General features: G+C 34.3%; 1 protein-coding gene across 1 annotated transcript in view; it reads right to left on the reverse strand.

Moving 5' to 3' along the window:
• MSH3 (mutS homolog 3) overlaps window positions 1–12145 on the reverse strand; it is a gene marked incomplete at both ends in the record, with an annotated part of 149954 nt that overhangs the window by 54264 nt on the left and 83545 nt on the right. The window contains 3 exons of the mRNA XM_084233471.1: window positions 382–489; window positions 6446–6562; window positions 9155–9219. Coding sequence (XP_084089597.1) covers window positions 382–489; window positions 6446–6562; window positions 9155–9219 — 290 coding nt within the window. The remainder of the gene's footprint in view (window positions 1–381; window positions 490–6445; window positions 6563–9154; window positions 9220–12145) is intronic.

A 12145-nucleotide genomic window follows, 5' to 3' on the forward strand; every position in this document is an offset into this window, starting at 1 on the left:
GAAGAACAGAAAAGATCACAGAAGATCTCCATTTTTTCTTGCCTAATTAAGCTTTTATAATTATATATATAAAAAAAATTACAAAGCTAACAAATGAAAGGACTACTCCTTTATAAAAATGTCACCCACATAAACTTAGAAATTCAAGTATGTAAGATTCCCCAATAGAGTAATAACAAACATCTGCTTTTACTGCACTTATTAAAGGGAAAGCAAGAAAATAATTTGTCGATTTTATATCAAGCTATGTGTAGGTCATCCAACTTTACTAAGAATTCAACATATTTGAGTCATGAATATTTAAAATAAAAACACTAAACTTAATTGAAGAATGTTAACTGATCTCAAGCAATGGGGGAGGGTGTAAAAGAAATCAATTACCTGCTGTAACTTCCTTGCTTAGCGACCTTGGCCAGGGAGAAAATGCAGTCAAGAGTTGCCAGGTGATGTACTGCTTTACACAGGGAGTAATAATGTTCACCAAAATTCCTACAGAAGCGGTAACAACATAGAAGTGATCAAATTGATTATTCAGAGCTGTAAAAGTTATATAACAAGTTATCACTTTATCAGCTACAGTGAGCACACTATAAAAGAACCAGGCATAACCAGCAATTCAGGGAGATGGAAATTTTACTGATTTTCTGTTTAATAACTTGATTAATGAAGCTTCTGTTGTTTCATTTGAATAGAATTATATACATCTAAAACAGCTTCTATACAAAGATATCTACTATTAATACCACATTGCACATTTCATCTGACCATGACATTTCAACTTAGACATAATTAACACAAATGAGGTGAACATTTCCATTCAGCTTAAAGAACACCATGAACTACCCAGATGAGTCAGCTTCCCTTTGTGCTTCTCCTTCATAGCATATCCAAACTAGAAAAAAACAGTTTTAATATCTTTCTCTCATACTGAATTGGAACTTCTCAATGGGAGGGCACTTGTCTGACTTACCCATCAGTTAGTATCAGTTAATAGTCCTAACATCTACTTAGTAACCTTGGCATTGACTAGACATTGTACTATTTTTGTTAGAGACAAGCAAGAAGAAAAGTACTTTTGTCTGTAATCTCTAATTATCTTATTAATAATATAAACAGAAGTAACATTTTACATTTGTTTTTAAAAAGATAAAAGCAATACCTCAAATCTTTGGCTATGTAAACAGCTGTGATGTGAAAGCTTAAAAACTCTTTTACTCAAAGATTTACTCAGAAAAAGCATACAATTGCATGCAGGTGTTTTCCTTTCCCTTTTTTCTTTTTAGCTTATTCTATTATTTTACACCACATGTAGCCCTTACAGACTTTTAACGTAGATCCCCTGCCAAAGAACGTTATACTGAATACTTCTCTTTAAAAAGATTTCCCTATTATACTGTGGTTTTCAGAAATTTTGAGATTTAGTCTGTTTGCTTTTATTTTTTGAACTAGTTTAACAGCTTATGACAAAGGACATAACTCAGGAACAGCCAGAAGGAAGAGAAGCAGAGAGCAAGATATGAGGAAAGGATATAGAATTTCCAATCTCTCTTCAAGTGCTCCACTCCCCCCAAATATCCCAATCTTTTTCTTCTTAAATCTAAAGGTTTACAGAGTACTTCCTACCAAGATAAATATACTTAGACTTAACTAACACATGACTGTTCAGGTATTGCTAAATTATCACTATATTAGTTTTTTAAAAATGTAATATACATTTTCTAGTATTATTAGAATAAGGTAGTCTATGTAAATGGCTTTTTCAGATGCCAGAAACATTTTAGGTATACAGATTTCTGTGTTAACTATTTGTGAACTGAAAAATATATTTACAGTGTATTTTATACTTGAGTAGACAGAGTATAATTAATATACTTTACCTATTTCTCACTATTCATCAAAAGAAACAACACAAAAACCACTAACAGAGTTAAGAGTCTGCACAAAATCCCATACACAAAGGAGCTGGCCCCTGGAATTACACAGGCAGCAGGCACTCAGTTGTTTAAAAATGCTTCCTAGTTTTGAAGATGCCACATTCTTCATGGATCTAAGACTCCTGAATGGTTATCCAGTGATAGTCATTCCTGGTCTGATTTCAATTTTTATCCAACCATTCACTTACCTCTGGAACTGAGGTCTGTGCTGTTCCCATTCTAATTATTGACCCATCTTCCTATACTGGCACTTTGTTTTATCAGAGACCAGCCATATTTGTGTTTTTACTGTTTCCTTTGTAGATATGTCTAAGCACCTTTGGCACTAAAAATAGTCCATTTTTCTTTTTCTTACTCCCTCCTTCTCAGTCCCTGTATAAGTGACCATGACCCTTATTTGCTGCTACTCAGCAGTCTTGGGTTGAGGTTAAAGTGTGGCTAAAATTCTCTATTTCTAGGATGAAAATGAGTGATATAACTCTCAGTGGATACCACATCAGTTAAAAAATCAGGGAGGGGTAAGGTAATTATTTCGATACAGATAAGATGTTCTGATGTCAATCATAAACAAGTCATGTGAACAAAATAAGAAACACTCATTGTCCTTAAATATCATAACTCCTATAAAAGTATTGTTTCACTTCTTGGTCTTTGTCCATTGCTATATTTTGTCAAGTTTCAAAGAAATTATCCATACTTAGAACAATAACATATTGGAAAATGTGTAATTCAGTTAACAATCTGACAGACTAGGTTTATGTCATAACAACAAGCAACTTTATCCATAAGCCACCAATCAACTTAAGGATGAAGCAAGAGTACTATGGCTTAAATCCTGCCCAAAAGGTATTGTTGGGTCCATGCAAAACAGGCTAAGACACTAGGGTTCTAAAGCTATAACAGCCAGAGAAGTTTACCATCACATGGTACTCAATGATATGAAGGTAATCAAGTAAAAAATACTTTCTTTTTTATTTTCAAATACACTTCTAAAATATCTGTACTGTATGAAAGGTATTGTAATGCAATTTTTAAAAGAATTTACAAATGAGACAGCCACTGCCTGTCTTCTAGAACATAAGATACATGAGCTTTAAGAGAGGGTTCCATTCACCAACCTTTTAACAGCCTTGATTTCTCACAATATTTTGATCAAAAGTAATATGACTAATGCATAGCAGTTAGCATCCCAGTAAAGGACAAACAGACTTGAATAGTCAGTAGTCAATCTTCTGATGTCAGGTTCATTGAGGTTAATAATTTTTTTTCAGTTACATCATATTCGACCATCTGGCACCTCAAAAAACAGTGTGCATAACAATCAATGCTGTTCTCAAGTGGGGCTCTTGCAGCAAATGCTCTATCTAAATCTTAGCCAATATACTTTTTTTAGATAAAAACTTTAGTATTTAAGTAAAATCTTTTTTACATTGAAACATAGAAACTTTTGAAATTATGTATTTGCAAAGTAAAGTAAAATTTCTAGTAACCTCACTATCTAGAAACAGTTAATATTTAAGACTATATCTATTTATGATATCTACATCATGTCATATATGTCTATATCAGCAGTTATTTCTCTAAAGATACACAAATGGCCAGTAAGCTTATTAGTAAGCATATATAATTGAATCTTTAAAAAGATTTATATGCTATTCATGTGTGAAAACTTAGACATTCAGAACTATAGCATCATCTTCTTCATTTGGTAGCATATTATGAATATATTCTTCTGTAATATATATACTGTAAGCTTACTTTCACCAACTCTCAACTACAGCAAAGCAATGATCTGATGAAAGCAGAATTCTCCTAGCTTAATTTGGTAGGTGGTCTTAGGCAGATTACAGTAAGAATATGTTAGGGGCCTCCCCGGTGGCACAGCGGTTGAGCGCTGGGTTGCAAAGCTGCCCGCAGCCTCTGTAGTGCCGGTTCGATCCCCAGCTACTCCCCAGCCACCGGAGGAGGGTCCCGCATGGAGCGCAGACCTCTCCTGCCGCCCGTTGCTCCCCTCAGCAGTGTACTTCGGTCCTTCTGCCTGCTCTGCTCCCTGCTCTGGCTCTGGTGAATTCTCTCACCCTCCCGTGCTTCTGACTGTACCCAGTGCTTGTATAAATAAATAAATCTTAAAAAAAAAAAAAGGGGCCTCCCTGGTGGCGCAGCGGTTGAGCGCTGGGTTGCGAAGCTGCCCGCAGCCTCTGCAGCGCTGGTTCAATACCTGGCTGCTCCCCGGCCACCAGAGGAGGGTCCCACATGGCGCGCAGACCTCTCCTGCCGCCCGCTGCTCCCCTCAGCAGTGTGCTTCGGTCCTTCTGCCTGCTCTGCTCCCCGCTCTGGCTCTGGTGAATTCTCTCACCCTCCCGTGCTTCTGACTGTACCCAGTGCCTGTATAAATAAATAAATAAATCTTTAAAAAAAAAAGAAAAAAAAATATGTTAGCATGTGGGATGCCAGAAGAGAACAAAAGGGGTAAATCAAAGCTATATTGTAAAAGAAAAAACAAACAAACAAACAAAAAGGAAAAAAAATCAGGGAATACCAAAATTTATAGATTGGGAAACCTGAACTTTCTTTAATCCAGAATAATGACAGGGAGAACATAATCCAGATCCATAAACTCATGCATACCTATGAATAGTGTGACTATGAAATTACCTCACCAAATCCAGCATTCTAAAATATAGCCCCTGAATTTTGAAGGAAGACATTCTAATCTATTAATAGTTTTTTGGTCTCAGTGATGCTACTAAGAGAAAAGTTAAAAGAACTGAAAGACTCAAGGGCTCTAAAAACCCTTAAAATTGGAATACAAGTAAATTAGAAAAAGAGCTGAATACCCCAAATTTCTACCCCTGGATTCAGGACTCTGAGGTAACATAATCTCAAAGATTCTTTAGTAAAATTGGAATCTCTTTTTTATCTCAAAATTCAAGATTCTAAGCAAAAAGAGATGGCACTACTTTTTAAAAATGCTCTCATATCTTTTTCTTTTCACTTCTATGATCGACTAATTTAAATAAAGTTCCCTGATGAATTTCACTAAATATTTACTGTTTAAGTTTTTTTTAATTAAAGATTTATTTTTTATTGATACAACAGCTGGAGTACAGGCCAGAGGCGCAGGAGGGTGAGAGGATGCACCAGAGACAGAATGGGGAACAGAACAGGCAGACAGCCTGAAAGAACTGCTGAGGGGAGCAGCGGGTGTGACAGGAGAGGTCTGCCACACCACTGTTTAAGTTTTTAAAGAAAAGGCCTAGCAGAGATTTCTGTGGAGAATGATACCTATGGTTTCATTATGAGCAGGCACTAGAGACTGATGATAAAGGACACACACCCTACTGAGAGACACCCCGGGTGGGGTCTGGCCTCCCATCCTTTTCCTTAATGTGAACTACTTACTCACTTCTGCATTTTACTTTATTCATCTGTAAATTGGAAATGATACAAGGCTCTTGTAAGGTACATGAGCTAATATATACAAAGTGCTTAAATGTGTTACGGTCTGGAGCCAGCTCCTCTGGACTCATGAAAGTCAACTGTGTACATCTCTTCCCAACTCCAACTCAGGGTTGTTTGAAATCAGTCATGGTAGAAGGATTTACACTATAAAAATCAGCAAATACTACAAATACTACTCCTTTTCCAGAGATCTGGACCACTGACTTAAATCTGGCAATACAAACACATGACTATTAATAAATCCAGACAAGTATTCTTAAAAAAAAAAACCTTATGTTAAAACCAATAAAAAATGTGGGGGACTATTCTAGACTATGCTCAATTCAAATAAACAAGAGGAATATGGGAATAATAAATATCTAATAAACACTTAAAAATTTGAGGGGAGAAAATTAAGGAAATTCAATATATTTTTAAATTAATATTTGATTTTTCTTAGACACAATAATATTAATATTTATAGCAGAATAGTTTCATTTTTAGAAGATGTATGCTTAAGTAGTAGTGAAATGTTAGGATATTTAAAACTTACTTTTATATGGTTCAGGAAAATGGGATATAAAAAAATGTGGCAAAATGTCAACACTTAATAAATCTAGGTGAATGGTGTATAAATGTTCATTTTAACTTACCCACAGATTTTTAATTTAAAAAAAAAAGGGATAAAACACACCAAATATAATAAAATGAAAAATTAAGTGGAGATAAGAAAAACAACTAACCCAAACTTGTCCAACTCTGACAATGCTAATAAGCCTTTATGTAACAAGTAAACAAAGGTCCAAGGTAAAATTTCAAAAAGTGACTACTAAGCATCCTTAGAAACAAAATGTTAGTACAAAACAATAAAGTATATTTGTCTCTCACCAAAGATGGAGCTGTGTTTACATTTCAATGGATAAAAATAAAATCAGAGAACACATGTAGTCAACTATTTTATGGCAGCTTACAAGCAGTTAAGTAATCTTTACTTTTCTTTTAGATGGAAAGATTTTCCAGTCTAATTCGCATAGCAAAAAGTCAGATAATATTTTTCATTGTAAACTCACTCCAGAAAATCAAGCCATTCAGAATTGCAGTCAAGGACTAGCTGCTCTCGAAGCTGATTCAGATGTCTGTAATTTTCTACAATAAAAGGCGAGTGAAAGCGGCTCACAGCTTTTGTGCTATAAGAGAGGAGGGAAAAATAAATAGAAAATCAAGGTTACTAAGAAATCAGTAATGCCATCATTTCAGAAAATTCGTTATTTATTTTTCTCTGATGAACCTTGAAAATAAATAGCTGTAAATAGAGAACATTCTTTAATTATGGTCCTGAACTTTATTGATTCCAAAGATCTTTGTTGTAAAAAAAAGTACTTGGGGATCAAAGGCCTTTGTTCAGGAAGCTTTTAAAATGCATTTCAAATTTTATCCATATAGTAAAGTCAACATGTAGAACTTTAATTTCATAAGCAGAAAGCTTTTCTTTATATTAAGTAGAAACAACTACTGTTTTAAAAAGATTGGAAGCAAATATGGCAAAGTAAGTCTGACAAAGACGGAAGGCAGATACATGGTGAAGGTTATATATATTACTCTAATACTTTTCTATATAATTGAACTACATCAGTAAAAAAAGAAAAATTTAGAGTATTACATACAAATAATCACAATGCACTAATTCAGGAGACAACTGAATAAGAGTTCTTCATTATCTAACTGTAGAATCACAGTAGTCCTGGATGGGAGGAAAAACTACATGCTCTTCTGTACTTGCATCTAATCTCTGCTTCTTCATTAAGGAGTGGTAGAGCACAATGGGGGTGACTTGTTCCCATTGTGAGAAACCCAGCCAAGGCTGCAACTCTGTCACTTGCCACTATGTGACTTTGGGCAAATTTAACTACTTTCTCTAAATATCACTCTCTTCTCTACAAAATAGGGATAACAATATTATCTAACCTTGTAAATATTGTAATGATCTAACAGCTATGCTCAATAGATTATGTCTGTCGTTAGTACTCAAAATTAAGAGTCAATCAATAGTAGTGGTAGTCATTGGTACCACTACTGATGTTATATAACCAGGAGGGGGCTTTCAAAAGGAAAACATCATGGTTTAATAATTAGGCAAGTGATAACAGAGTAAACTAAATTTTGCTTCCTCGCTCTTGTAATACTGTCACAATAATCTTTGGTTTGGCAAGTAACTGAACAAGATATAAGCTAAGGACCTTGCACATCTGAAAACTGACTGATGATATTTGAAATCTATCCTTCTCAAGGCTCCAAAGGCCAAACAATAGATAAAAAATTACAGTGAAATCTTCCCCAAACCATCTCATTTACTCATCCAATTTACATCATTGAATGTTCAAAAGATACTGGTACTGATTTGTACCCTGCCTACTTTTAAATTATGTCATCTAGACTTCTATGCAAACATTTTTTTAAATTTATTTTTATTTATACAAGAATTGGGGTACAGGCCAGAGGCACGGAAGGGTTAGAGAATTCAACAGAGACAGAGTGGGGAGCAGAACAGGCACACGACTGAAAACACAGCTGAGGGGAGCAGCAGGAAGACAGGAGAGGTCTGCCGCACCATGTGGGTATCTCCCTGGCCGGCCGGGAATTGAACCCGCACTGCAGAGGCTGCGGAGAGCTTTAAAGCAATGCGCTCAACCTGCTGCACCACCAGGAAGGCCCTTATGCAAACATTTTTATTAGAGCTTCCTTTTCTGACACAACACATTTAGTGAGACACTGCAATCATTGTTTCAGTCTAATGATTTTTGTTTTCTTCTGTTCATAGGCAGGTTTCCATTTATTAGTTGTAGTAAAGGGCAAAGTAGATAATGGAATGAATGCCTACACAGAGAGAAAATATCTTCTCAAACCAACAGCTAGTGGTAGCATGGGGGGCAAAGAGAAACATGGTATTAGCACTAAAGAAACCTTTGCCTATGCCAACAGAATAATTTAAAATAATTTAAAAATACTAAATAATCATCCATACATCATGTCAAAATTTTCTTTGCTCCTTCATAGAACAACCAGCTACTAAGAAGTCGATCTTCTACTATCTTAGGTAATGTAACATTTAAATCTCAAGTTCTTTAAACACATTAACAATAGTAGCAATAAATATTTAATAAGGATAGGACCTCTCTAATTACACTTTTTTAAGTGATTCACCTCTTGGGGATTAACATCTAGCCAATGAGAAAAGGCAGTGTCTCAACATAGTGCTCTAATTTTTTTTCTGATAAATTTATTTTCATTAACTCATGAAATGATTTATATAAAGGATGTAAAGAACTATTGTAATTATGTGCCATACAAAGCATTAAGAATAAAAAAATACAGGTAGTCAGTCAGGTAGAAAATGAAATTTTAGCTTCTTAAAAGAAATGTCAGATATTACATTCATCAAGAAATTCAAGCAATTAATCTTGTCATTGAAGGTTCCTTAACTTTTCTATTTCATGTGTTTTAAGTATACTCTCAGGTGTAAGAAAAAAACCCAGCAATTTACAAAATACTAAAATAAATACATACAAATAAAATACTCTTTCTAAAAACTGTTTTAAAATCAATGACAAAAAAATTTTAAAGTAATTATCCTGTTGGTTAAAAGTTCCATAAGAAAGGTGAAGGGGAAGAACTGCTTTAGTTGTTGTAGATTTGGCTGTTGTTCAGTCTAGCAGTATACAGATATACAGATGTTATTATAATTCACATTGATAAGAAAAAAAATGTACTTTTAAACATACCTTCCAACCTTGACCCAATCAGTTGGTATATAAGATACAGCAGAATTCTTTATTTCAATCATAAACTAAAGTAGATACAAATAAAAGTTAGGTATTTAAATGATTAACTATTTTGAAAATTGTGTTAGCTGTTTTCTAAATATCATTTTAAACATTCAAAATAAATCCAATATTGCTCCAGGCAGTTTAAATAAGACTACAAAACCAAATAATATTAAATTGAATTTCAATACTTGGGATAAAAGACAATTTTTACTGAGCAAAAAGTGTAATATAGGCTGTAACTTCACACTTCAATGTTTTAATATTGCTATGTGAATGCTGAGAATGGTGATTTTTCATTAATGACTGCTTTCATTTATTAGTGCCCACTAATTTTAAGAATTCTATTACTCTGAATAAGACTGAATTTCTAAGTACATAAAATTTTAAAATATTTGATTATTAGATGACACATGAGTTTGAGATATGGCTCATTCCTTATTCTGAACAGAAGAGGATTTGTCAGAATAGATTTTATGCAAGGAGTTAAGTCCTCTAAAAGCATCCTGTTGAAAAAAAAAATCACTGATTTCTTCACACATTAAGGAAAGAAGATATTTCTTCCACAAGTGTTTTAAGTTTTCATCAATATGAGACACATCATATAGCTCCAACTGTGCTTTGCAAGCAAGATTTTCTGAAATCAGGAATCAAGTGAAATCAAGTTCTATCACACATTTCATTTTTAACATTAGTAATAATGTAGATTATCTCTTTCCTGTTAATGAAATTCAATATATATATTTTTTAAATTCTAGAACTGTTTTATTTATTTATTTATTTTAATGATTTATTTATTTATTTATGCAAGCACTGGGTACAGTTAGAAGCTCGGGAGGGTGAGAGAATTCACCAGAGCCAGAGCGGGGAACAGAACAGGCAGACCAACGAAATACACTGCTGAGGGGAGCAGTGGGCGCGGCAGGAGAGGTCTGTCGCACCATGTGAGACCCTCACCAGTGGCTCGAACCGGTGCTGCAGAAGCTGCGGGCAGCTTTGAGCCCAGCGCTCAACTGCTGTGCCACAAGGGGAGACCCCGATGAAATTCACTATTTTATTTAAGTAAACACACTTATTTTGTGCAGAATGGAGGCCAGAAGCTCCATGGTTGCCACTAATTTCAAGATGGTTACAGGTACCTTTTTAATATTTATCAGTTTTGTAACACTTCAGGTACTTAAAATTTACATACTATTTGTTGGTAGTATCAAGCTAGCTTAAGTTTATTTCTCTATTAACAGAAATAGTAAAGGTTTTACATTAATTAGAATAGCAATTAATTTTAAAATTTTTTAGACTTAACAGTGTCCTCTTGTAAAAGGAATTAATATTATTTAAAATCTGCTACACCCAGTAAAAATACTTAAAAGAATGAAAGGTCCAAAAGTCTTCTTTGACTACAAAAAGCAACTGAGCAAAAAACTCACAAAATAAGTATCATTAATGGGACACAGTTGTACTATGTTATAAAAAAAAGTACTTATATGTTATTTTAAAATGTTCTGATAATAAATATTTATCTTTTAATGAATTAATTGTAGAAAGAGCTATGAAAAAAAGCAAAATTTAGGGCCACACTGTATCACGAATATTTTGGAAGGACACATTTGAATCCACAATGACTGACAAAGGAATATGGAAATTCTGAAACGAACTATAACTGCCTCAAAAAAGTTAGTGGGGAGTCAGCAAAGCTACTTTCTTCTTCACTTACATCTAAGAAGTAATCATATTTGATGAAGTCATTTCCCAGTATCTCTAAATATCATGTTGATGTCTTTAATGTAATTTTATAAAATAATTTGTTTATAACAATGCTGGATATTTAGAATTCATTTGGTGTTTGAATAAACAGAATCACTAATTCTCAAAAAATGTTATGAATTTGATACTATTAAGTATCTAAAGATTTTTAAAAACTAATGAGAAATGATCCTACCATTAACAGTTAAGAAATTTCTTGCCTCAAACTCATCACATTAACCTAGTAAAGGTTAAGAATAATAAGACAATTCTTCTTTCTCAATCACTTATAATCCAATTATTTGATCTCTATTTGGTGCTTTTTTTTTTAAGCTTCAATGCAACTGATAAAGAATAATTAATCTACATCCCACATGAATTACTGATGATTTTTTTCCCATTTTCACTAAAAATTACCAATGAAGTCCAATAAGGTTTTGGTTTTTGTTTTCAGTTTGAATAGCATGAGCACTAAACTGTCTGGATTTTATAAAACAAATTTCATGATGTTGATAATCTCTTGTGTTAATATATGTGAGTCAAGTGAAACAATGATTGGCAGAAAGAGTACAGCCAGGTAGACCTGGTTTGAAACTGGGCTTCTGACTTGGGTAACTTACCTAACAGCAAAAGTGGAATAACCAGTTTTCTTCCTCAGCAAAAAGTGGAATAACTCCTTGTTGTTATAAGGATTAAGTTAGGTAATATAAGCAAAGCATTTAGAATTGTTCTGGACTTTAACAAATGTTTTATAAGTGGTAAGTATATTGGGCCTCCCCAGTGGCGCAGCGGTTGAGCGCTGGGCTGCGAGGCTGCCCGCGGCCTCTGCAGCGCCGGTTCTATTCCCGGAGCCGGGCGAGGGTCCCACATGGCAGGCAGACCTCTCCTGTCGCCTGCTGCTCCCCTCAGCAGTGTACTTTGTCAGTTTGCCTGTTCTGCTCCCCGCTCTGACTCTGGTGAATTCTCTCACCTTCCCACACTTCTGACTGTACCCAGTGCTTATATAAATAAATAAATCTTTAAAAAAAAAATAAGTGGTAAGTATATTACTACTACTATTACATGAATAACATTTGTGTTTTATGATTAGACAGTAGATTCATGTATTTTAAGATGACTGGTCTTCACAGTAGTATCAGGACAGAAATGAGTTGTCCTTGGTTATTCAGTATGGAAGCGGTAGAACTGGCATTCACACTAGGCTTG

This window comes from Talpa europaea (genome assembly GCF_964194135.1).
Source record: "Talpa europaea genome assembly, chromosome: 5".
NCBI lineage: Eukaryota > Metazoa > Chordata > Mammalia > Eulipotyphla > Talpidae > Talpa > Talpa europaea.